Raw genomic sequence first — 27,331 nt, 5'->3', positions numbered from 1 at the left:
AGAAGGCTAGTTTGAACATTTGTTTAATACAAGCCTAAAGTTGATTTTTTTGTTTCTATCAAAAGCTACTTTGACCCAAAATTCGAAAAAATCAGCTTCCTAGAAAACATTGGCAAAAATCTGCTACACAACTACCTAAAAGAATTAGTAAAGAAAAGATCAAATGACGGATCCTAGAAGATTTGTAGATAACACTTGAAGTTAACTCGCACCAATAGCGGCACTGAGCAGCCAGATATTGATTGAAAAGGCAGCTCAGCCGCCCCTCCCCCTCTAGTCTTTGGGCATTGCTTGAGCTAAGTAGAGCTTGGGCTGAGTTAAATAAAGACCGACTATCTAGTGATTTACAACCACCCCCCACCCCCACTGAACACTTTTTATATATGTCTCCGTTATCTGCTGCATGCTATAACAGCTAATTAAGTATGCTGATGAGTAACGTGCAGGACTGCTATAACTCCATCTCCACGTCGTTAAGTTGATAGGCAAAGAGTTCACCACCACACACTAAGTGTGCAAAATCAAGTAACATTATCCAATTTTCCTAAACTATTTCACCGCTTTCTCACTGCTGACATCCAAATTGCAGATTGTTCCTGGAAAATAAACGTAGCATAATATTTTATTTTTTTTCAAAAAAAACTATAATTCAAAAAGTGGCAACAATTTCATAGGTTCTAGAAGCTTCCAAAGGATCCTAGAAAACCATGAAGACCCTTTTTTGAGATTGAGTATGTTGATTCCATTGCAAATTATGTTAAAAAGCTTAACATATAACATGTATATGTACCGGTGGAGGGAGAATTTTCTTTTCACCTGAATATGAAATAGTATACATAAATTTCTCTTCACCCATTCAAACATGCAGAGAGGAGAAGACAAGGCAACAGCAGGAGCAGTGTGGTGATTCCTAAAGAGTTCAAACTCATACCAGGCACCAAGTCTGCGTGGTTAAGGGAAGACCAAAATGTTATTTTCAAGGATGATTAACTCAATCTCCCAACTGCTGCTTTTATATGGGGGAACCTATGGGACCATCGAGAATATCCTGCATCAAGTTGACAACACAGAATCTTATAAAAACAGGTGTCACGTGCAGAGATCTTCCTAAACTTAGTCATAAAAATTAAAATGGAATTAAAACAAAAAAAAATTTAAATCAAAATAAATTGATGCTGTCCAAGTCATGGAAAAACATGTTTGACAAACCTGCAGTAACAATGTCAAGAAGATCCAAGTCTGATTTCATATCATCACCCATATTCTGTATTGAATTCAATGAAGAGGCAACTTGTGAGGAGACAATAATGAAATCATGAGAAAATGTGTTATAATATCCCATCAAACATGCAGGAGAATGGAGACTGAAATTCATGCCTCTTCAGTTCATCCACTTTCTATATAACTTGTAACGCTTCAATGTATAAACTAGCCAAATGCTAAGGCCTTTGTCATCCATTTTAGGCATTCACTACACATTAGATTGAAAGCATCATGCAGTTAGTTACCTGCGCACATGTAGCCAAACTTCTCACGATGAGCTGAGACAGACTAGCAATAGTGCTATGATCAATGTTGGGATGATTTAGAAGAGCCTGCTCTGATGTATGATCAAATATCAGAGAACAAATGCTTGAGGCCATCATAACTACAGATGATTCATCAGTTTCCTCTGAAAATCATCCAGAAATTTCCGTTAATATCAATTGTTCAATTTTTTCCCCAGTTTTTTGTATAAAGGCTGGAACAAAAAGAATAAAAGGTTAATAGTAGCAGTCATCATTTTAGGAAAATTGCATTGGACAAGCTCAATTTTTATCAAGAGAGTACATTTATGAAAAATCATCTAGTTCTTTCATTCTTTCTGCTTGTTCTTCTTCTTTTTATTTATTTATTTATTTTTATTTTTTTGTTCTTTATTAATCACTTTAGGCAGACGATTAATAGAAACCCAGATCCTTTCCTCAGACTGCAAATCAAAGATTGATACTTTTACACTGCACTTATTGCAATAGCTAGGTCAGTTCACCCAACCGTACCAAAAACATTTGAAATCTGCCCCCAAGTTATAAATACTGAGGGTCTACAATGCACCATAGAATGCTGCTACAGTAATGTTTTCCCCCCTTGTATTAAATTTTTTTACATATTTTTCAGTAGGGCATTCAATGGCTGGATTAAGATAATGTTAAGACAATCTTAATAGCCACTGTTTGAATCAAATGGTAGTTTGTGTATAAGCCACTGTTTGAAGCAAATTGAGTGGGTGTGTGTGTGTGTGTGTGTGTGTGTGTGTGTGTGTGTGTGTGTGTGAAGTTCAATTTCCATGATGCTTCCTTTTCATTTAAAAAAATATATATTATAAGCAAATAGTGTATATGTATGTGTGTCTTCCTTTTATTTTATTAAAAAAAAATATATAAGCAAAATGTGTTTGATGCTTCCATTTTACTATAAAAAAAAAAAAAAAAAAAAAAATTCTCACACCTACTTTGAACCTAACAAAACAAAACCATCAGACACATAGATGCATCTTCCACACAAAGCTGTACACATTCCAAAAAACTACACAAAAATGTATTTGAGCACTAGTTCCAATTTTCATACATCTTCAAATGTCTTCTGATTTCTTTCCTGCCAAATTGTCCCCCCCACCCCCACAAAAAGAGGAGAGAAAAAAAAAAAAAAAAAAAACCACAAAGGGGTAGCCAACCACACTCTTCTTGACGAAGAGCTCATTCCAACTCAACTTGTTGAAGAGTGGATCACCCATTCTATACCAAACAGAAAAAAAAACAGCTGCCACAACATTCCTGCTGATTTGCAATATAAAAGTGATCAATAAACTGTTCTTCCCTTTTACACATCCAACATCTATTCCCTAAAGACATCCCTCTCATTTTCGGCTGATCCAAGGTCAATATCCTTCCCCATGTTGCTTCTCGTGCAAAAAAATCTCTCTCTTGTCATAATCTATGAGTCCTCTCATTCCCTACAATAAAGTGAACTCTGCTTTTAAAAACCTCTTATTTTCTCCAAATGGCCTTTCATAATCCCACTCCAAAATATTCCCTTATCATCCAAAACACCAACCTCCCCCTTATTCTCCAAACTTCCCAATAATAACTTACTTCCAGAAAGACACTCTTTTTAAGGCAAATCTCAAACTACACTTGCCCAAAGAGTAGTATTAAGAATAGAAAGATTCTTGATGCCAAGCCCCCCCTTTTTTAGCCATGCAAACTACTGACCAATTGATCATATGAGGTTTTCTCTCAAGAGCTCCACCTCCCCACAAGAAGTCTCTATGAATATTCTCATGTCTCAAGCTTACCTTTCTTGGGATAACCAATAAGGACATGTAGATAGCATGCTTCTAATTAGAACGAAACTCACCCTTTTGACAGCTAGGGCCACTCCACAAGGCCAATCTTTTCTAAAATCTATCTCTCCGCCTCTTTTTATACTGCTGCCAATTTGAATGGGGTGCTCAACAGAAGGCCCAGATGCATACAAGGAAGCCTTCCCACCTGACAACCAAAAACAAAAGCAAGCGCTTCCACATACCCTCCTAACTGGAATAAGCTCACTTTTCTCCATATTGATTTTCAGCCCAAAAATCACCTCAAAGCACATAAGAGTCCAATTCAGATGCAATAGCTACTCTTGGCTTGTCTTATAGAAAATGATGGTATCATTAGCATATAATAGATGAGTCACCTCCACTCCCTCTCAGCCTCTCCCCACCTTGAAACCAGAAATGAAACACCCTTTCCTTTTCTTCATTATCAAACAATTGAATGCCTCCATAGCAAAAACAAAGACATAAGGGGACAGGGGATCGCCTTACCTTAGACCCCTAGAACAATGAAAGAAATCTATGGGGATCCCATTAACTAAGACCAACTTCTTTGCTATGTGGTTGGGTTGCATTTAGTTTTAGTTGATGTGGACACTAGTAAAATTCAAATTATAGAGTTCCTCTCCAACTTTTGACATCAAATGGGTCTCAGTGCAAGCATATATAATTTGTCTAGTTTGTTATCCAGCCTACTGCAATAAGAGGATGCAAACAGTAGGTGACCACTTGATTAATGGAGAAATTATTTTCATCTCAAGCATACGAGTGGGCAGTGGTTTGAACCTCTTTAAAACAGTTTTTCATCCATAAACCCTACCTTCCAAACCATTACAGAGATTATGTCAAGTGCTAATGCTATATTAGTATTACATCACATTCACAAAAACCAGATAGGGAAACATAAATTTCTCTTTTTCTTCTTAAAAAAGACAGCCAAGTCCAATTCAACATCCTTGAGAACCTTATGTCTCAACTTTCCTTCATGATTTTAACCATTCTCATTCAACTGTTAGCCTAATATTACAACACTTTTATTCCTCACTTGATAAATAGTTCCAACTACCCAATTTGTTGTATAAAGAAAATAATAATCTTAAATCAAAATATGTCAAAAGCTTACACAGTGAGAAAAAAATATGATCATATTCTAATTTTCACAAGAAAAAATAACAATGAACTGGAGACGCGTTCATTTTAAGGCAGTGACTGAAACAGTACCTGTCCAATATGCTAATGCTTTCAGAAGATGAACAGAAGTAGATTCGTCCAATCGAAATTTAATTTGATCTCTCTAGTGATAAAAAGAAACAAAAAGACGTTAATAATTTCTCATACTAAATAAGCCACATTGACTTGCTGTGATGATTTCACTACCTTGAGAAGAAGATTCAGAATTGTATCACACGCCAAGAATATGCAACCCTTATCCTCAATCATACAACCATTTGGACCAATCAATTTTATGAGGCATTCCACAACCTGCAAAGAGAAGACATTTTTTTATCAGAATGGCGACATATTAATACGATGCTTTAGAATAGATATATAGATATATAGTCATATACATGCAATTGGGCTTTGTGATGATAAGGCATTAATAAGCATAGAAAGTTAAAATAAATCCTCAGTATTCTTTCGTACCATTCTCTAATTAAGGGTGTCTTCAAACTAAGGCATCACATATGGTACTGAGATAGTAAGGGAAAAATTAAAGAGCAGAAATCTTATGGATGAAAAACAGCTAGATTGAAATCACAACAATATTACAAGCATGAAGCAGTATGAAAATATACATTGATCCAAATTATACTTACAGCTTTTTGTCCTCCACAAGATACCAAAATTTTGCATCCTTCAATTTCCATTGTTATTTGACATAGCATTGGGAGTAAAAAGCATATGGAGAAAAAAGGTCTGTCATTCCAAAATAGATCAAGTTAATGTCAGCTCTAATTGTCAATTCATTAAACAACAATATTCTGACAGCAGTCAAAACCTTGGTTCATCTTCACCTTCAATCGAGAGCATAAACTCCAGAAGTTCTCTAACCTTCTCTCTGCAAGCAAGGGGTGTTTCTGCAAGATAGCTGAAACAAGCATTCATTAGATTGAAAGAGAACAGGTAATTTCAACGAGTTCTTGACACTTCAATCATGATTTATGGAATTCCCTCTTTTAGACACTCCAAAGTGCTACCATTCTTAATTTTTTGTTTACATTTGATCAACAAAGTATGAAAGGCTTTGAAAGCCTACAACATGAGTTTTGGTCCGTATGGACCCTAAGTCAAACATAAAACCATTTTGGTTTGGAGAAGTGCATGTGGTGGTTGTTTGAGTAATTAGGTTTTGTAGTTTTATTTCAATTGTACTGAGCATTAGCCTGTCAAGGCAAATTTTGGATTTTTTGGTTTCTGGGTTGGTAATTGTTTATGGGTTTGTTTCTTGTTAGGGTGTAGGTGAGTCATACTCATAATTCAGTCTTGTTTACTAGGAATTTCCTATTTCTAATTGGTTTCTATTTCATTCAAATTTCCAATACTCTAAAAGTTCCTACAGATATATAGTTTATACTTTGACTCCAATTGGAAGTGTTCTCTAGCCTTGCAAATCAGCTGGTTACAAGATTGAGAAACTTTCCATTTTAGAGAAATTTATAGATGGAGTTTGCAAGTCACCATATTTACTTGCAAATTTTATTTGTTTACTGCTTTTCTGTTGGTAACAATTTGAAAATCAGTTCTGGGAGAATTCAGGGGATTAGCCTTTTGCTTGAAATATCCTAGATCATACCTTCTTCAGGAGCTGGGACAAATTTAACATACCAAGAAAATTGTTGATCTCTCCTCTCATGTATTCTTTGATCCATTGCTGTGCATTTCCTTTATTTCCTAATGCAAGGGTTTGGATCTGGCTCCATCAAGCTTGCTCTCAAAGTCCTTTTTGCATGCCTTTCTAAGGACTTTCTCAAGTTATTCCTCCCAGGCTTCCTTAATCTGGAAATCTCAAAGACAACCTGAAATCAAGGCTTCTGACTGGTTGGTGGCTAACAAGGTCAATATCTAAGAACTGCTGTTAGGAGGCCATTTATTGCCCTTTGCCTGAAGCAAGGTGTTGTGCTCCAACAATGGTGAGAAAGTGAATCACCCATTTCTTCAGAACCTGTTTCTTTGGGATTATGGCACAGATTAATTCAATTGATAGGTATTCCTAGGGTTCCTCCAAGAGTACTAATGATTTGATCACCATTGGTTATAATGGTCTAGATAAGAATTCTGGAAGCAAAGTACCACAGCCAGGGGAGATGTTTTCTATCCTCTAAATGATTTGGCAGGGGTGAAAGGTGATTTCTAGGATAGTCAAAGATCCCCTTGGCAGGTGCAGTACCTTATCAGTGACAAAGGATTCTCAGGACTTTCAGGGCATTCCCTTTAAGTCTACCATGCAGAACCCTGAAAGGACATGCCATTGGAATCCCCTTCATCTAGCTGTTTTAAGCTTAATATTGATGAGTTTTGCTGAGCAATCCGGGGAATGTCAAATCAGGAGCATTTTGAAGGATCTTTGTGGCAATGTGTTGAGAGCTTTTCCCAAACTAATTGGTTCTGGTTTAGCCAAAATGGCAGAAACCTCAGCCTCACTAGAAAGTCTAATGGAGGACAGAACTTTGACCTCTTCAACAAATTTCCTGTGTAAAGAGACACAGCCACTGTTTTATCTGGGGTCTCAAAAGGTAAGAGAGAGACTTGAAGTCCACAAAGTTACTGATCTTTCAAGAAGCTCAGATGGTTGTTTCAATCAGATTCCTAGAAAGACCATTCATGAAACTAACAGGTTGACAAAGAATTAGCTGTTTTTGTGCAAGATGTTTTACCTTCCAAGCAGGTTGACCAATTTCACCCCTACTTTAGTTTCACTTGAAAGACAGTTTATCATTCTTGTACCTTTATTTAACAAAATGTTGTTTCCTGTAAATAAATAAAATATACCAAAATTTGAGTTGGGGGTTAAATTATTGCAATTTGGGATCAGTTTATTGATACTTTATAGATATGGTTGCTATGTTTCTTCTTCTCCCTTTCCTCTTCTTCTCCTTAATCTCTAATTCTTAGCACCGTTAGAATCAGTCTCAGGCCCCAACCAGTCACTTTTTCTTTATTTTTTCTAATCTAAAACCCGAACTCCCCAAACCCTAAACCTCCTTTCACCTTAAAGTCTTCACATGAAAACCCCAAAGCTTAATTTGCTTGTCCAAACATTTAGCAATCTGTCTTACAGAATTCCAGTAATTTACTTTGTTATGTCTTACCACACCCAAAGGTACTAATTTTAGACATTGTTCGAGCTTATTGATATAATAAGCTCAAACACTTTTTAAATCATCAAAACACCATATTATATCAATAAATTCCCAGTAATAGTTGCACAACTAAAAATTCAGTTATATCCAACTGAAGTGAACTGCAAAACACTAATAGTTCATGCACTAATCTTGATTCAGTGAAAAGCCATACAGAAACATAGAAGTCCTTGGAAGAGATACCATAAAGGCATACCTCCCAATAAGCCGCACTGAAGCAAGGAGATCATCTCCTTTCTTTTGTCCATGATCCTGCAAATTACAATTATAAATACACTCATAAAGAGGGGCTAAACTAAATTTGATCTTATTCGATCATTACCTTTGCATCTTGTAAATACTCTAAAACTACACCAACTGTCTCATTAAGCCCAGAGATAACCTTCGACAAAGTGTTTTCTTCAATCGGGTTCACTGTACATAATTTCACAATAAGGATTCAGATCAACTAAGAAAAGGTACAACTATATATTTGACAATATTGGGCTCCCATACAGCTAAACAAGGTGAGAGAAACAAGCTGAAAATCTACAAGGAGGGGCAAGTTTAATTTGAAAGGATTGGATGGATTTTAATGAGATTGGATTTAGGAAATGCATCTGGTTGATCAAGATGTATAGAAAGTTATTGTAGAGGCTTTTCAGATGAAGGCAAGACTACCACAAGGGAGCTCTCAATAATTTTCCTATGAGCTTTCCCCTAATCAGACATGATTCCAGCACAATGGCATTATTATCTCTTATTGAATACATGTTGACATTAATTTTTTTTTATTGATCCCGTCTTTAAAAATCACACTTGCATCAAAATTAGAGGGTAATACCTATTCAACTGACTTAAAAGGAGAGAATCTACCTTAATAAGTGTGTGTGATTGACTCCCAAAATGGGGTATTTTTTGAAAAATTTTGGAGGCTTACCCAAAATCCTCCCTGCTTTTAGATAGTATTATATAAAGATGATTTTTCAGGTTTTTAAAGAAAGTGCATGACTGCTATTAATTATTGTGTCTGCCAAACTCCATGAATATGGCAACTAAGCTTAATGATGAAATTTTTTTTAACATACTATGGCTAAGATTACAGATTTCCTTGATGGTTCCCACACAGAAAAGGGTAGAGCTCACATGCTGGCTAAACTAGGAAACACAAATGTACCTTCATCTTCAACTACATTTGAGATAAGCTTAATTGTCTTCTCTATCAAAGAAAAAGCAATAGCCAGGTTCCGTTGCTTTAAAGGAATTATTTCAGCATTGGATGAAGAGTTATTAGAAGTTTCATATTTCAGGTAGGCAAGCTCATTCAACAAAACAGCAACTTCAACCCTCGATGACTCTAAGACGAGTAAAAGACACCTGGAAAAAAAAATGAAATTAAAATGAACCATGTGACCCACTGAGCAAGGAATGGTAAAAAAAATTCACCAACATTAACGTGCATAGTTTACCGGTCAGCAGGAACAGAGTCTTTTGCATCAGATAAGTTCATCTGACCAAGCAGCCACCTCTCCCCCAGTATAGATATCACAGACTCTGCCAGGATCAAAGCCTGAAGCTTTTCAGCAGGTGCTGCACATTAGTCCATATAAAGGGACACATTAGTGAAACTTCAACCTGGAAGATAAAAATCATTGTGTTGTGTATAGAAAAACATTGAAGAGGATATAATATTATCAGTGAACAAAATATACTCTGGAGATAATAATTCCAACGGATACATCATGTTGTTTACATAGAATAAAAAAATTCTGTTCAGAACAAAAGGAAGAACGAAGCATTACATTAGAAGTACCCTTAGATGCAAATATGTAGCTATAAACTTTCACAGCCTCTAAGAATCACTCCCATGCTCCCACTTTGATAGGCATCAGAAATAATCCAAATCAACATTGACACATTTACAAATTGCCTAAATGGTTTTCCCAGGGGTTTAAGACACCTAAGACATCTGGAATAGATGTATCCTGGTTTTGTGTAACCCATTTTCTACTTCTCTTTACCATCATTGAAACTGACACCTGATAATCTAATCCCACATGTCTTAAAAGCACTTGCCTGATTTGGATGGCATTCCATCTTACTATTTTCTTCAAAGGCATCCTATAAACAAACAGAATATATGACACAGCAACAGCAAGTTAAACCTGATTATAAATAGATGATTAAAACAAAAATGAAAAAACCAATCGTAGAGGCCTCTAATGACGACTGACAGTCCTCGACTAGGATTCATAGAAATGCAGTAAACAAGAGATGGAGACATTTACTGACCCAAATAATTTATTAACCATGAAAGAAATTAAATATTGTCATCCATTAGGGAAAACAAAAGATTCATATGGAAATCTTACCATCTTAAGAATAAGGAATTCTGTCAGCGGAAAAAATAATAATACATTACTCAATGCACAAGACAAGTTCCTATAACATACCAACACGATTCTGTAAAATGGCCACAATACCAATTCGCACATAAGTTGACCAAATGTCATTTGACATTATGCGAAGAGTGTCATGCACTGGTGCCTGGAAAAGAATCAAGAAGATGCTACAATCATATTTAATGCAGCGGACTAACAAGAAAAGAAAAGTATTTCACCAACATTCAGAACATAGTAGTTATAGCACCTGGCTTGCCAAGGCATGTGCCTTGTTAGAGAGGCGTGCCTTGTTAGAGAGGCGTGCCTTGTTAGAGAAGCATGCCTTGTCTACTTTATTTTTGCCTGTTTCAACACTTCTACTCTTGAAATTTTCTAATAGTATATTAAAATTTTATAAATTTCATTACTTTTTTATTGAATTTTTTTTTTTTTAAATGTTTGGAATCTTATTTTTTTTGTTAATTAGATTAGATTTTGGATCATATTTTATAAAATTGATATGCATCCTAAGTCACATTTCACTTCATTCAAGTGTGCCTTGTGTTGCACCTTGCGCCTTTTAAAACTATGATTATGAACATCAAAATAACTTTTGGATGAGCTTGTGGTGAGAGGGGCTCAGCAAGCAGCAAAGTGGTGGTTATATAAAGATGAGTTTTAAAGTCGGATATATAGAATATCTGGCTGATAGAATATATGTTATAAGGACATTTTAAAGCATGTAAAATATCCATGCATTTTGAAGACAGGTATATAGCATACATGGTTTTAGATTATCATACATGGACACTCTAATGTATGTAAAGTGTCATGTCAGATATGACATGACAAAGGTCTGGATGTGGGATACGTGTACAATGTGGCCATTCCTAAGAACCTTGCATCAAAACACAGTCTTGGTCATTTTATCCATTTATCCTATCATAACCTTATTGCCTCTATAGTTCATTGAAAACTTTGTATTGAACTAAGATGTTTCAAAAATTCAATCTTAGGAAATGTCTCAAAATATGAGATATCTCAAAATTGTCCAAATTAAAATCCCTAAGGACAATATATTGTACAGTTAGAAACTAAGTCCACCTTAAAGTTGGACAATTAAATATAGTCTGAAATTCAGTCCAGTTCTCGAGCCAACAAACAATAGCATGATATTTTGATCAAAACTGAAAGCATGTGTAACCTAGCATTAAACTATTCTTCTCAGAAACATCAAAAGAAACTAGCATACAGAATATTTTGAGGAGAGGATAGCAGAAAGCAGGTGGAGTGCTTCAAATTTCAGGGCGTCATGCAACACAGCGAATTCCCTTGCTATTACAGCCACCTGAAACACAATAAGCAAAAGCTTAAAAATTTATGAACCAATGAAGCTTGAACACAAAATGAAATTTAACAGAAACATAATTGCCAAAAGAGTACATTCTAAGAAACATAATAACAAACTAAATTATGATGAAGGATAAAGTACACAGCTAAATAAATTTAGACTCACCATCATTGACAGTTCTGATGAATATTCATTATTAATGATGTCCAGGGACACTGTACTAAGCATCAACTGCACAAGTTTCATAGCCAGTTCCTGTGAGTGCGAACCTGCAGAAAAATTGCATCACATAACTTTTATGCAAATCAGAACTAAGTTACAAGGTCCATGGTCCCATGAATCTATGTATCTTTTGTTCCAAAAGGTAGCAAACAAACTATAGAAGGTTCTAATCACAATGAACACATCAGCCGACAATCTTTGAGTGGTCTAGGGTCCCTAAAGGATTACTAATCTTTCTTTTTTTTTTATCTTATTGAGGGCTCATGAGGAGGTTAGGAGGAAAACCTGGTGCTCCTTCTGTGCATCCTATGTACTTGGATTGCACCCTCCAACACCCACCCACCCCCACCCACCCACTTTTTGCTAGGCACACTTTAATCATTCTATTATTTACAAATTAAAAGAAAAGGAAAAAAAGTTCCCACAACCCCATGGTTACCCAACTTATTCAGATTGCACCAGAAAAACATTTTTGATAGGCAAAACGAGATTATATTAAAAGTGCTTGAAATAGGGCACACCAAAGTACACACGATATATACAAATAGCAGTAACAGATGAGCAAAGAGGGGAAAAGAAAACAAAAAACCACCTACCTAACCTTACATAGAACTCAACCAATCTACAAAGTCTATCATGATCATAAAACAATCATCTATGTACACTCTAACCCAATCCAAAAATTGCACATAAAGGTAGATTTGATTGCTTCATCTAACTATATTTCATCTTTGAATGCTCTCTCCTATTTCTTTCATTCCATAACGTCTGAAACAGGTACAAAGGAGCGGTCCTCCAAGCTTTCTTTTGCTTCTTCCCCACAAAAGAGTCATGTCAATCAGAATGGTTTCTCTTACAAAAGAGTGCATCATCCAAGCCACTCCATACAAAAAAAACACCAATTGCCAGGGATTCTCGCTTTGGAATAGATAAGGAACATATGTTCAGCCAACTCTTCTTCCCATTAACACATGTAACATCTATTTGTTATATTCCATTTCCAGCTTTTAAGCTAATCAAGTGTTAAAATCCTTCTGCAAACAACTTCCAAAGCTAAGAAACCCACCTTCATTGGCACCCACGAGTTTCAAACTAAGTTTGTTAGGAAAGACTCACTTCTTCCCTGGGAGAAGGAAGTATAGAAAGATTTGATAGTGAACATGCCACTCTTGATTTCCTTCCAACCTAATCTATCCTCTTCCTCCATTCTAATTCAACTAGAGTGTAGTCTTTGACAAAATGCTTCTACTCCTTCCAATTCCTAATCATGGAACTATCCATAAAAGGAGGGATTCCACTGGCCCCCTTCCTCAACCTGCTCCCACATCTCTGCTACCTAAGAGTCTTTAGCAACAACTAGGGACCTCATTCCTTAACCTTCTTGGGCACAGACGTCATTCCTAAAACAACCAGCTTCTTGAACCCATCTCTAGACGCTTCTCCCTGAAGTTTCCCATACCCAACTGCAACACCCTTTCAGCATCAAAGAACTTCTTGAACTCAAAACAGAATGAGGGATCCACCCATCAAAGCCAAATGGAGATTATCCTTCAAGTGCCAATTAAACATTGTTCATGTTTTCAGCAAAAACATGTTCTGGATCTTATCTAAAAGGCCAACCCATCTACCCATGAGGCACTACAGTAGGCATTCCATATTTTTGTTGATTTCTCCATTCCCGTTTGAATCTACTCTACTTCAACCACCTCACCAGTCACTGCTTACCATCTCTGCATAAGAAACTGCTTTGTTAGGGGCTCCCTCCCCATTCTTCTGCAACTGGAAACTAGCCACTTGAGCTACTTGCTCAATCCTCTGAAGAGAAGCTACCCCTAAGCTCCACAACTTTTTGTCCAGAACCCTCAGCCCCTTGGAAATCCCCTACCTTACAGAAAAACCAAAGTGAACCTCTTCTCTTCCATGGAAAAAACAGAGCACAATAGGAACCTTCCTACTCTACTGCTACGCATCTCCAGCTTGTAATCCCTCCCTCCCTCTATCCAAACTTTTCTATAAGATTTTCTGTCATTATCATGATAGCATGACTCTGCCCCTTCCAACCAAAGGGCAAAGGCCTTTCTTGCCAAACCTGGTCCAAGATGAAAACCCTCAACCCCCTTCTGACACCTTTCCAACCACCTACCTTTGACCTTCTCTATTGAAATCTGGAAGGGTTTTGAATCAACACTGAACCAGCTTCTTCCTCCCTCCATTTGTGAAATTTTTTTACAAACAAGAAGTTACTTGTCGATGATGATAAATATCATATTACATTGACTCTTCACCAGAAAGACATGAAGCTAACAAGGCTCAGGGATGCAATCACAATGAATACTAGCAAAAGCTGATAATTACATGCACCTGTGGATTTTTAACATAATCTGTTTAAGTGTTGTCATAGTTCAATTAAAATTAATTTTAAATACCATCTGCCAAAGTAGACATTTGAGAAGCTAGCACCCTTAAGCCTCCAGATTTGTACAATGCTGAGACTCCATCTTCACAAGAAGTAGACACAAGAAATAAAAATTCGTAGCACTCTTCAACAACATGTGAGCCTGATCTGCGTTCAAACAAAAATTAATCAGGGGAAGTCAAGGAGCATACGAGATGACAGGCTTTCTTTTCACACTTCAAATAACCTGAACACAGAATGTTTGCACATCAACCATCAACTGTGTATCTATAGCAACAAGAAACAGGACTGACATCCCAATGAAATAGCCTAAAGCAAGAACATGCTTTTACTTATCAAAAAATGAAAAATAAAAAGTAATATTAAAAGAGAAAAAGCATGTTTTAAGATTATCATTGATCAATTAGTACATAATGGACTTTACAAACTTGGGAGCAGGAATATCTTCATTGGAACAGAACATGACTAGAAAACTAAACAAAACCTTCTATAAACTATTTGGGGTGGCAAGCAAAAGACCTATTAATCCACACACATCATTATTGCAATAGAGTTGATGGTCTTATTTAGTGAGCCTTTAGTTGGTTTTAATTTTTTTCTATGTAATGTACCATTTAAATAAACCAATAACATAATTCCAACTGTGTCAACAAAAGCAAATGGATTCTACCTTCATGGCTTCTCTCTCTAAGGATCCATATCCATTTTAGTCGATACTATATATATATCATAAAAGATATCAAAAACATATTATACCTCACATAAAAGTCCATATATACACTCAAGCAACCTTGAAAAATGAAGGTCTTGCTTTGATAAGTTAGGCCACATTTTGGCACTTCTAAATTATTAATAAGGCATCCTTCCAAAACAAATTGTCAAATCCGCCAACTAGAAGTAGGTAGTGATAACTGATAACTACTCATTCTATAGCAAACTCTAATTTTTCTTTAGAAATGAGAAATTGCTCTTATTCCCATTTATAGACTAAAATCAAGGACAAATAATTTTTTGGAAAAGAACTCATCATGCAACAAACTATAGTTTTTGCAAATTTAAAAAAATTACAATTGGAAAAAGAAACTCATAAGAGAATCAACACAAGTGATGGGGATGAGTCCCGCCAAATGTATTCAAGAAAAGGAATGAAAGGAAAAAAAAATAAAGTACTACAATTTCAGAAGTTTCAAAATTCTCCTTAAACGAAGTTTCAAACCATCTATTTTCTAAAATAATTTATTGATTCTAAAGTTTCTATTTTGAGTCCTTCGAATCTACAAAAAATTTTATTAGAAACTTTATTACAATAAGTTTCTATAAAGTAAGTTTCTAATTTAAAAAAAAATATGATTTATTTTAATTTTTTGAAATAGTCTTATAAAAAGAATAGTAGTCTTAATAAGTTACTACATAGGTTAGATTTACCTTTTCATAGTTTTATTCTATTTTAGGGTTTTTAAAGCTTATAAATAAGATTAATTGATATCAAAGAAGATTAAGGATTGATAATCAATAATCTTAAGTTTTTTTATTTTGTGTGTGTGCACACATTGCAATTTTCAATGGTAAGAATCCATTACTTTTCTTCTGCATGACATTCCTACAAGGCCTTAGTGAGACTCTAAGGTTTCATATCTTCCTTCTTTATCTCTTCTTTTCCTATGTTTTATCCCCATTGCCATAATTTTTATTCCTTATTCCTCTCCTAAAACCCTGATAGATTAAAACCCTAGCCCGCCTATTTGATTGTAGACAACCATCCTATGGTTTTCCTAAACAAGAAGTGGTCTCCACACAGGAACTAGCACATGGAACAGTAACTGGATGTGTTTACTTTTTGGTGTTTTTTTTTTTGATAGGAAACCACACATGAATATATTGATAAGATAAAATAGTACATAAGGAGGATGAGAAATCCTCCCGCCAGAATTAAAAACTGAACAACACAATAAGATAACATGACACTACACCGTCTCATTGGACCTACACACTGCTAGCCAATCTAGTTGTAAAACGTTAAGGGGAATGCCCTTAAACCCCGTTGAGCAAAAAGCCCAAAACGAAGCGATGAAATGAATGGAGTCCCAAAGATTCTCTGAATTCCTAGCTTTGTCCTCAAATATCCTAGCATTCCTTTCCCGCCACACAACCCAAATTAAAGTTATGCACGCATTTTGCCACAAAACCAACCCTCTCTTGGATTTGCCAAAGCCTTTATAATTGATGAACATCATGTCTGAAATGCTTTTCGGAGGGACCCAATCCATCTTGGCTAGCTGAAAAAGTCTGTGCCACAACCCCAAAGTCACACAACAATGAAGGAATAGGTGATCTGCAGATTCTCCTTGCCCCATACACAACTTACAGATGTCAGGGCTAAGAGCTTTGTGGAGTCTCCTCAATTGTAGCAAGTCGTTGGTATTTACCTTCTTGTGTGCCACAAGCCAGACAAAGGCCTTAACTTTGAAGGGAACTTGAGATTTCCATACAAACTTATAAGGGATCAAAGAAGATGAATCAGATGATTGGGATAAGGCTGTAAAGAAGGACTTGACTGTAAACAGTCCTGAAGACAATAAGGACCAAGATCTCGCATCTGAAGCGGAGGTGGATAAATTCATACAATCAATAGAACACATGAGGCGTTCTAGATCTTCTATCTCATAATCGGTTAGACTACGACGGAAATTAAAGTTCCATGAGAAAGGGCGATCCGAACCAAGAATTGAAATATGGGAACACTTTTATCCATTACTACTCTAAATAGTCTTGGATATTGGTCTTTGAAGATTTGGTCCCCCACCATAAATCTTCCCAAAAGCGAATTCTTTCCCCGTTTCCTACGACCAACCGAGTATACTTGGAAAAATCCTGAAAGACTTGTGCAATGGCCTTCCAAGGGCAACGATGTGACCACCTGACTAAAGTGTTGGCATCCCAACCATTTGAGTGTGTCCCATATATGCTAAGAATGACCTGATGCCATAGAGTTGTACTCTCCCTAGGATACCTCCACAACCATTTCCCTAAAAGAGCGCGATTCCTTAAAGGAATCTTTTTTTTTTTTTTTGATTGGAATTCCTTAAAGGAATCTTCCCAATCCCCAAACCCCCTTTTACCCTCGGCTTACACACAACATCCCATCTAACAAGATGGTCTCTTTTGCCTTCCCCAATCCCTGACCAAAGAAAGTTCCTTTGCATCCTCTCAATTTTTGCAGCCACTGAAGCAGGAATCTTAAACAGAGAAAGAAAGTAGCTAGGGATATGGGATAGACATGAGTGTAGGAGAGTAATCCTACCACCGAAAGATAAGTAAGCCTTTTGCCACCCGTCTAATCTCCTAGAAATTCTCTCAATCACTGGGTCCCAGAAACCACAAGCGATTGGATTCCCTCCCAAAGGAAGACCCAGATAAAGTATAGGCCAATCTGAAGCCTTGCAATCAAGCAACAATGCTAACCTAGAAAGATGATCCTGATCCAGGTTGATACCAAATAGATTACTCTTATCAAGATTGACTTTAAGCCCAGAAACTTGACCAAATACTAACAATAAACTCTTAAGAGTTTGCAATTCTTCCTCACTAGAGTTAGCAAAGAAGATGGTATCGTCTGTGAATTGCAGATGAGACACCCTACACCTATTTCTACCTACCCAGAAGCCCTCCAGCAAACTTCTTTCTTCAACTTTCAACAACATTCTACTCAACACATCTGCAACAATAGTGAACAGGAAAGGGGATAAAGGGTCACCTTGCCTTAAACCTCTAGATGCCTTGACCCACCCTTTAGCATTACCATTCACTAGAATAGCATAAGAGACCGACGACAAACAACCTCTCATCCATTTCCTCCATTTAGGACTAAATCCCTTCTTCTCCAACACATGATCCAAAAAATCCCATTTAACATGGTCATAAGCCTTTTCGAAGTCTATCTTGAATACAACTCCTTCCTCCCTTGATCGCCTTTTCTCATCCACAATCTGTTTACTTTTTGGTGTTAAAGTATTATATTTATGTCTTCCGTTAATTAGAGGGGTAATTTTGTAATTTACATTGTATTTTGTTAATATGCAAGAGAGAACCATCTAGCAATAGGCTGTGGGCTCATATTTGTTTAGTCTCATCCTTTCTTTTTTTTTCCTCTTCATTTTTTTTCTCTCCTTTTCAACATGGCATGACAGCAGGTTCAAAAATTAGCTGCTGTTTGTCATAAACTGCAGTTGCACCTCTACAAATCACAAACCCTAACCCTAGCTGCTACTACACTTAAAAACCTATCCTCATTGGCTGTTAATAAGTATTAGGGACTGCTCTAGTGATCAATCCCCTTGCTGTGGCTGCTTCAGTCTTTGTGGCTGCCTCAATAATGTCTAAGAACGTGTGATAAGATTGTTAGAACATTGCTCAAGGATTGTTTTTTGCAAAAGAAAAAATGAAAATGGTGTGTTTCAAATCTATTTTCTTTACTACTATGTCTACAATTAGTGAAGTAAGACAAGTGACAACATGGGGATCCAAATCATCTCTGTCAAGTTGAATGGCCCTAATTATTTGTTGTGTGCTAGCAAAAGGAAAACTAGAGCATCTCCGCATCTAGAAGAGTTAAAAGGATTTGAAGAGTGGCAACAAAATGGCTGCACAATTATGACATGGTAATGGAAGAGACTGGAACAGATTCTAATGTTTTGTTTTTAGATAGTGCAAAGGAGATCTTGATGCTATTTGCACAAGAAAAAAATATTTCTAGAATTTATCAATTGTATAAAAACATCTTTGCTATCAATCAAAATGGTTACAGTTCCTTCAAAGGGATGTGGAAGGAGTTAAACATCTATCAGTCACTCTCTAATGATATTCAAGTGGCCAAATTCCTTTATGGCCTTTATATTATGGTGAGGCAAAGAACAATATGCTCAGCAATGTGTACTCCCATTCGCAGTGTATTAATGTCTTCTTTTCATTCTGGTTCTAGCAGTGTGAAGAAGACATCAACCCTGTTTTCAGGTCATGGTAAAGGTAATAATAACATCAGAGGTCATTGGTAAAGATTCAGTTAGGAGATAATGGTCGAGAAACAAGGAGAGCTTTCAAAGAAACTAATATCAGCACTCACAAAGGACTTCTAGGTAATAGGGTCAACACACAAAGTACTTCTCATTAATAGGATCAATACATTTGTAACCTTTTGGTATTTGAGAATATCCAAGAAAAATGCATTTAATGGAATGGGGAGAAGATTTGTCTTGATGTGGATGAAGATTATGGACAAAGCAAGAACAACCAAATGTTCTTGCTAAAAGTAAAAATAATAAGAGATCAGGAAATAAAATAGAGTTTTAAGGCCTGGTTATTCAAAACTGTGGATGGTTACAATTCATTAGGCAACAAGCAATGAGAAAAGCATCAACCAAAATACCCATTACACATTTTGTCTCCATGTTTTGTCTCTATTCCTTCAAACTCAAAGAAAATGAAGCGGAGCAAAAAAGAGAATGCAATTACAGGATGGATGATCAAGAGTCTTAAGAGGACTCCATACTATTTGTTTTGGTTGTTATATAAATTATAAGGTAACCATTCTTTCTACAATTTTCAATTCCTAAACTTGTTAACCCACCAATTTCCTAAAAGCTTAAGCTGTTACAATTCAGGCTCACAATATATATCATGCCCTAATACCCCACTATGTGCAGCCTCATACCTGTACATGGGGGGCATAGACCAAAGCAGTTGTTATCGATTTTCGATTTCTTAAACTTGTTGAACTACCATCTTTCTTAAAAACTTAAATTGTTAGGATTTGGGCTCACAATGTACACACCTCTTATGTGTGACCCTATAACCACACTTTCTACAATTTTCGACTCCTAAACTTGTTAAACTATCAATTTTTATAAAAGCTTAAGCTATTAAGATTAGAACCCATAATATATAACATGCTCTAATACCCCTCTCACATGTGACCCCATACACCACACATGAGAGACATTATAATTTGTGATACAAGTAATTTTTTTATATGCAAAAAATAAGATTCTAAAAGCAAGTGCTAAAGAAGCAACACACCAAAGTACAAGAGACAAGGGAAGGACTTGTAATCACAAATAATTAAACAAATAAATGGATGAGGAAGTACTTAAACCTTAGACCTCTAGTTAACCAAACTATGATATCATGTTGAATAACCACTTTTCCTAGAAAGCTTAAGAAGTTAGGATTTTGGTCTATAGCGTATATAATGTTTGAACAAAACTCATTCCCATATTTTAGAGCTTTTGGTATCAAGTTTTAAAGCCCTAGAGTAACTTTTGGAAGGCCTTAGCCATAAATCTATGCCTTTAAGGCCATTAAGTAAAAAAAAGAAAAAGAAAAACAACAGTTGAGTGTTGCAAGACATAGTCAAGGCCAACGGATTTATGAGAACACCAAAGATGGAAACAACGAGATTATATTAGGATGAATATTTAATATGGTTTTTTAACGTTGATTGAAGAATTAAGAAATGAGTCATTACCATTTTTAGGACAATAAGATGAGTCAATTACTTGTTTTGGGCAAGAGATTTGAATAAAAAAAGAGAAACTAAGATGAAAGGTTATTGCATGACTGATCCCAAGATTCGATACATCAATTGAGTTGAAGAAGTGTGGTTTGGTTAGTCAAGCTTGTGTAGGTTGATCCAACAACAACTTGGACTGATCCAAAAAAAAAATTTTAGAAAGAGAACGTACATAAAATATAAAGAACTATACAGTCGTATACAAAGGATAACAAAAGGCATAGCTTGAAGGAAGGAAAACACAAAAAAAAACCGTTCCCTCCCTCATCTAGATCCCATCCCATCTACAAAATTGATTAAAGGCATTGATACTTCTTCTATATACATCCTAATCCATGACAACAAGCTTCTAACGAAGAAGCTAACAAGTGAACTAGCTACTTCTCGTTTTTGAATGCTCTTTGATTCTTTTCCTTCCAAATTGTTCAAAAAATACATAAAGGGGCAACACTATAATTCTTGCGTGTTCTTCCATACAACTTAAGGGAGTCTGCCTAACCAAAGAAGGAAGCACCCAATAACACCAAGAAGGAGAAAAACCACTACCATAACACCTTAGTTTCCCAATTTTTTGGTTTGATATTTCCACCTTACATTAAAAAGACTGTCATTATAATCCAACATTTTATTTTTTGGTTTTTCTCAGCTCCCATGCAAGATGTATTCCTCTCTACCTCTTCAAAACAATAAGTGCACCAATAATTTGGAACTGGTTGGGAACATATTAAAAATAAAAAACAAAAAGAGAAACATCAAAGTTATGGTGTAAAAATAAGAACTATTCAAAATAATCAGAATTCATCAACTGCAGAGAAAAATAAGTTGAGGATGAGAACCTTACTGCTTGGACAAAATTTCCAATATCAAAGGGATCTTTAAGACCATATCTTCAGATGAAGCAATCTCCGGAACACGACAGAATGCAGCAAGAACAGTAACTGATAGTTGCAAATATGCATCTCTGTTGTCACCTCCACTGCTACTAATAGTTCCTTTCCCCATCCCTTAAAAAATCCACAACATCAGCCTTGGCAAAACAAATTGAATTTTTTTAAAGAAAATTTACTCTTCTGTTTGATTTCAAGAAAATAGAGGAAAAGAAAATAAATAAAACCTTGAATCTTACATTTTCATGGGTTTGACAAAAACTCAACTGCAAATTATGGAAGATAGCTTTATTAGACTCGGATGAGTGGAGGTTTTTGTTTTCTCAGTCCTACAGAATGAAAAACCTAAGGATTCAAATTTAATTCCTTTTTCTTTTCCAACATTTCCGCAGTAGTCAAACTAAGCTTAGTGTTTTATGTTGTTTATCTTTCCTAAAAGACTGAAAATTCAGCAGCTAAACCAATAGTTTAAGGCCCAGCTAAGTGTTGATATTTATCAAAATAAAATAAAATAAAAAGTTGGATATTTTGCTTTCACTGTCCCGAACAATACAGACTGAAATTTTTAGAATTTTCAATCTCTCTGCATTGCTCTTATTCTAGTCACTCAAAAGGAAAATGGAGCATTAACACTTTGTTTGCAACCAAATCCTTCATGAAAAGGAATTTAGCCAACTGAAAGGAATTGGGATCACTTCCTTTCTCCCATTCTGGCACTTGGAAGAATTTAATCAGAAAAAGGATGAATCTTCTGTCCTTAACAGTTGTTAAAGATAAGGGTAACATAAAAGAACTTCTTTAGGAGCTAAAACTGAATTATCCATTTAGGAAAAAAAAAAAAATCAATACTTTAAATTCTCTGCTTACCCTACGTTTTCTAGGAACCAAATGGACCATTAACGGATTACCAATTGAAGCCATGAAACTAAAACCACAATCAAAAGGTCAATATCTTTTCCTGGCATTTTCTCATGTACCAAACAACGGATGAAGAGATTTACCGGTCCTTAACAGGCGATCGAGAAACCCAATTCCGACCGCATTGTAAACCCTACGAAGGGCAGCATTGTCGTCGCCCTTGCAAAATTTAGTGACAAGGAGCAGGCCTGCGAGTCGTTGTTCATCCCTTTCGCCTTTCAAGAGCTTCAAGCAATCTTCCAGAGAAGGAGATTGTTCCTGTAATCGAATATAGAAAATCAATACCGAGGGAGCAAGCAACGGTCTGTTTGGTTTTCGATAAAGCGCATAAAAAGAAAATAAACAAAATTTTTGGACCTCCACTTCTGCATTATTTGAGAACCAAAAGCAAAAACAAAATCAAAAAGCTTCCACTCAACTTCTCAGTTGAACTGAGAGTTGCTATTCATTTGAAAACAAAAAACCAACACAAAAACAACAGAATTGAAAATCCAAATCTCTTTTCTTCCATTTTCTCGCCAACCAAAGGGTAAAGAGAGAAGAATATATATTTCTAACCATGGAAAGGGAAAGGATGAAGGATTGATCGAAGATATGAGGTGAACAGAGATTTTTGTAGCGATTTTCTTTTTGTCTGTTTTTTTTTTCTCGGAAGCCGAACAATTTCTCTCCAAGGGAACGGTTTCGAGGTTTCCAGAGACGCCTGTAAAGTGGGGGAGTGTTTCGGCGGCTACTACCCTCTGGAAGGCGTCGTTTTAATTTTAAGTGGCATTTAATTTCTGCATACTAATATTGGGGAAATTATATTTAAATTAACCGCTTTTTCTTTGCTTTGTTTTATTTTTAGTATTTGAAAAATCAATTTAATAATTTAATTTAAATCATTGAATTAATTAAATATATTTAAAAATAATATTTTAAATTTAAAAATAATATTTCACATTAAAATAAATAATTAAATTTTTTTTATTTCATGCCTTTTTACCTCAATTTTCCATTTCTAACAAAGGTATACCATGGCTCCACATCTATAATTCATTTTTTATAATAAACATTTTATGATTATCTTATACATTTATCTTATTTTAAATATAAATGTTTAATAAATAAATTTATTATTTAAAACCAATGAAAATAAATGTTAGTTAAAATCAATAAAGATAAATTTTAGTTAAAATTAACGAGGGTGAATATGTTAATTTGATGATTTAGAATCAATTTTAAATTAATTTTACTAAACATCTTTAATATTTAAAAAATATAAATCAATAAGTAAATTTTAATTCAACAACTCGAGAATAATTTATCTTAAAATTCAATTTAAATCATTAAGTAATAAATATTATATTTTATGAAACACACTCTTGAGTGTTAATTTGATACATCGGTCTTTCCATTTAAAAAAAAAAAAAAAAGTATACAATATAAAAACTCTTAAAAAGAACTTTTAAAAATTGTTAAAAAAATACTAAGGTACTAAAAAAAAACATTTACTATCTTCAATTTTAAAATTTTGATAGTATTATAAAGTAAATGAAATATAGATAAAGAATAAGTTAACTCTAAAATTGTTTTGATTTACTTAGCTGGACATTTTGCCGCAATAATACATTGTCATGTTTATTATTCCAATTTTATTTAATTCTTTAAAGCATTCTTTCTAATACATACCTTTTTTTGGCTACGAGTAAACTTGGAATGAACCCCAAGGTGCTTACACACCATTGAAGGGATCAACTCGTTATGTTGTTCATAATTTATTTATTTATTTCACTCTAACTTTTGCCAATATTAGGGTTTTTTTTCCACTTTTAGTTTTGTAAGCATTTTTTTTTTTTTTTGTGTCCCTAAAAAGTCCTTATGATTTTTAACTTAACAAACATTTTTTATTTTCACTACTCAATGGCACCGCCTTTGTTGCATTTTGCAGTCCTATGCAAAACTTCCAAAAGACATGCAAAGATATCTTTCACATATAAAATTTGTTTGTCTACATAATTTCCATTCACAAATCATTGCAAAGTGTCATTTAGAGTGAAGTTAAGGAGGCCTTCGAAATGAAAATGACAAGAAAACTTCAACCACTCAATGCTGAGAGCTCAATCTTGTTGTTGGAGATCTAAAATCGGGTTTGAAGTTACCTTAACTATTGCAAAAGTGTTCAAAAATAGAGTTTCTATTTGCCCTAGACAACAAAACTTTGGTACAAATTCTTCCACTCGCCATTTCATTGCACAAGGTTTCCTATGTCTTTTTCGAAGTTCAAAAATTGAAGGTATGAATTTTTATTTTTATTTTGAAATTACTCTTGTTGCACTTTTGAAGAGGTTTGGTGTAATTTCTTCCTTGAATGCACTATCTAAAAATTAGGCTATTTTGGAAAATTGTTGAAATTTCTTTAAAATGTTTTGTTGATTTAGCTTAATGAAATAATTGATACAATATTATTCACTTGATTATTTGGTTTATCATATTTTGGAAATTCAATTGAAGATGCGATATGCTAATTCTTTTTGCAAACTGAAGACCATTTTTGAGTAATTTTGGAATCTAATAGAGCTGGATTTGTACTTAATTTCTAAATGGCATTTATTTTAATTTTTTTGGAAATATTCTAAAATAAATTGTCATATGTCCATTTAAGAAATTTCTACCATTTATACTTGTCCATTTGTTCCAATTTATATAATTTAAATTTCATTTTATTTTGCTACAAATGGTAGTAAGAAAATGAAAGACTTCTAAAGAACAAAATAAAGAGTTGGTTAGACATGATGAGGAAATTGAGACTACAATGCTTATAGTAGCTCTTATTACTACAACATTTGTCATTTGCAAATCTCTGCCCAAATTAGCTAAGACCAAGGCCACCAAAAGATATACTATTGCATAAGTTTCAGTTATAGAAAAAGGAAATTTTCTATAAGTATAATTGGATAAGTATAATTGGTGGAAATTTTCTAAATGAACAAATGATCATTTATATTTGAATATTTCTAGAAAAAGATTAAAATAAATGTCATATAGAAATTAAGTAAAAATCTAGCTCTATCAAATTCAAAAATTAGTCAAAATAGTATTTAGTTTACAAAACGAATTAGCATATCACATCTTCAATTGAATTTCCAATATATGATAAACCAAATAACCAAGTGAATAACACCGGATCAATTACTCCATTGAGCTAAATCAATAAAACATTCCAAAGAAATTTCAACAATTAGCCATAATAGCCTGATTTTCAAATATTACATTTAGGGAAAAAATTTGACCAAACCTCCTCAAAAGTATATTGAAGAGTTATTTTCAGGAAAAAAAAATTCATACCTTCAATTTTCAATCTTTGAAAAAAGACTTAGGAAACCTTGTGGAAGCTTCACATTAAGCTACCAATTGCAACAAAAGTGGTGCCATTGAGGATATCGAACAACCTAAGTGAATACATGTAGCAGTCTACATTGAAAAGCCTTTGAAAAAGCCATTGAAATGCATGAGAATTATTCTTCATACAAGCCATTTGCACCTCTGAACATATCTTCATGTGTGACTGCAATATATGGGTCACAAAATGGCAAAATTTGCTGCTTAAAAATATGAAAACCGAACTCATATAGTTGCTGAATTTTTCAATCTTTCGCATGGTTGTTGACTTTAATATAAACACTACCATATTTCCTTGAATTTTATATGGCACTAAATGACAAACTCCACCTCTTGAGAATAGTTCCATTGTTCATGGCATATTGATTACTACATGCATAATGAGGTTGTCGAATTTCCATGAACTCACAAATGCATGACACTTTGCTTTAGTATTTCATCTTTTCGCATGGCCATGCAAAACAAATCTAAGCCATCATATTTTGTTTTTCTAAGAGGAATTGAATATTCAATTTTTGTATAATTTTTATCAATTTTGCATAACTTTTATCAATTTCACATAAGGATGTAAAATAGACTTGAGAGATGAATATTTTCACTTTCAAATATATCTCTAAAACTTTGTTTTCACATAGCATCTTCTAATTTCGCATGGGCCTGCAAAACATACCAAAGGTATGAGATTTTGGCATTCAAAGCTTTAAAAAAATTCATTTAACTTCACGTAGAATTGGTGATTTCGCATAGTCATGTGAAATCTTCAAAGGCTACTCTTATTGCATTAGGTCCTCTCCAAATTGTCATCTTTTGAGCTTTTGGACCCTTGGAAATTCCTTCTTCCTTTGATTTATGGAGTGTTACAAGATCACAAAAAAAAAAAAAAAAAAAAAGATATATGCACTTAGAAAAAGAAAGAAAAATTGAAACAAATGGAACGAAGTGTAAAGAAATTGAAAAAAAAATAGAAGAATTGGGATAATTAGTCATTTTAAAATGACTAACCCCTCTAAATTTTTTTTACTAAGTCATGGAAGGATCAAGGAGGAAAAGTTCCTCCTTAAGTTGATGTTCATTGATCTTAAAGGCAATTCCACTTTTTGGATTGACAAATTTTAATAACCCCATTTGAAAGCACCTTATGAACCAAATATAAGTCATTTCATTGAGATTTGAGCTTTCTTGGAAATATATGTAGTTTGGAATCATATAGGAGCACTTTTTGTCCTTCTTGAAACTGCTTTCTAAGGACAATTTGATTATGTTGTCTTTTGAGTTTGTCCTTTAGAAAATTTTGAATTCATATAAACTTCATTTCTTAATTCTTCTATCTTGTTCAAGTTTAGAAATCTCCTAAATCCTGCTTTTTGAACGTTAAAATTCAATTTCTTGATAGCCCACCATGCTTTATATTCCAATTCAATAGGTAAATGACATGTTTTACCAAAAACTAGCCTATATGGTGACATCCAAAGAACTGTCTTAAAGGTAGTTCGATAAACCCAAAGTGCATCA

At 34.6% G+C, this 27,331-nt stretch overlaps 1 protein-coding gene across 1 annotated transcript; it reads right to left on the bottom strand.

The window, feature by feature from the left end:
* Positions 1–673: 673 nt before the first annotated feature.
* On the bottom strand, positions 674–23,168 carry LOC117913121 (neurochondrin). Its single transcript, XM_034828048.1, has 18 exons — positions 22,997–23,168; positions 22,522–22,696; positions 21,475–21,637; positions 14,079–14,215; positions 11,596–11,699; positions 11,332–11,427; positions 10,152–10,245; positions 9,168–9,288; positions 8,876–9,075; positions 8,042–8,133; positions 7,916–7,971; positions 5,358–5,447; positions 5,176–5,275; positions 4,736–4,840; positions 4,580–4,652; positions 1,509–1,672; positions 1,210–1,264; positions 674–1,048 (listed from the first exon to the last, which is right to left on the bottom strand). The coding sequence occupies exons 1-18, from the start codon at positions 22,997–22,999 to the stop codon at positions 987–989; spliced, it is 1,890 nt and encodes a 629-aa protein (XP_034683939.1). The 5' UTR covers positions 23,000–23,168; the 3' UTR covers positions 674–986.
* Between the last annotated feature and the right edge of the window lie 4,163 nt (positions 23,169–27,331).

The sequence above is a fragment of the Vitis riparia genome, chromosome 4, assembly GCF_004353265.1.
Source record: "Vitis riparia cultivar Riparia Gloire de Montpellier isolate 1030 chromosome 4, EGFV_Vit.rip_1.0, whole genome shotgun sequence".
NCBI classification, from domain to species: domain Eukaryota; kingdom Viridiplantae; phylum Streptophyta; class Magnoliopsida; order Vitales; family Vitaceae; genus Vitis; species Vitis riparia.
The sequence above is the reverse complement of the archived record's forward strand: the minus strand, read 5'-3'. Positions and strand labels throughout refer to the sequence as shown.

Bases quoted from the DNA above. Each gene is read 5' to 3' on its own strand.
- LOC117913121 (XM_034828048.1), bottom strand. The intron at 9,289-10,151 runs GTATGTTATAGG...ACTAATGTGCAG, and splicing joins CATTTTACAGAATCGTGTTG to CACCTGCTGAAAAGCTTCAG. The intron at 1,265-1,508 runs GTAACTAACTGC...AATTCAATACAG, and splicing joins GTTTGGCTACATGTGCGCAG to AATATGGGTGATGATATGAA.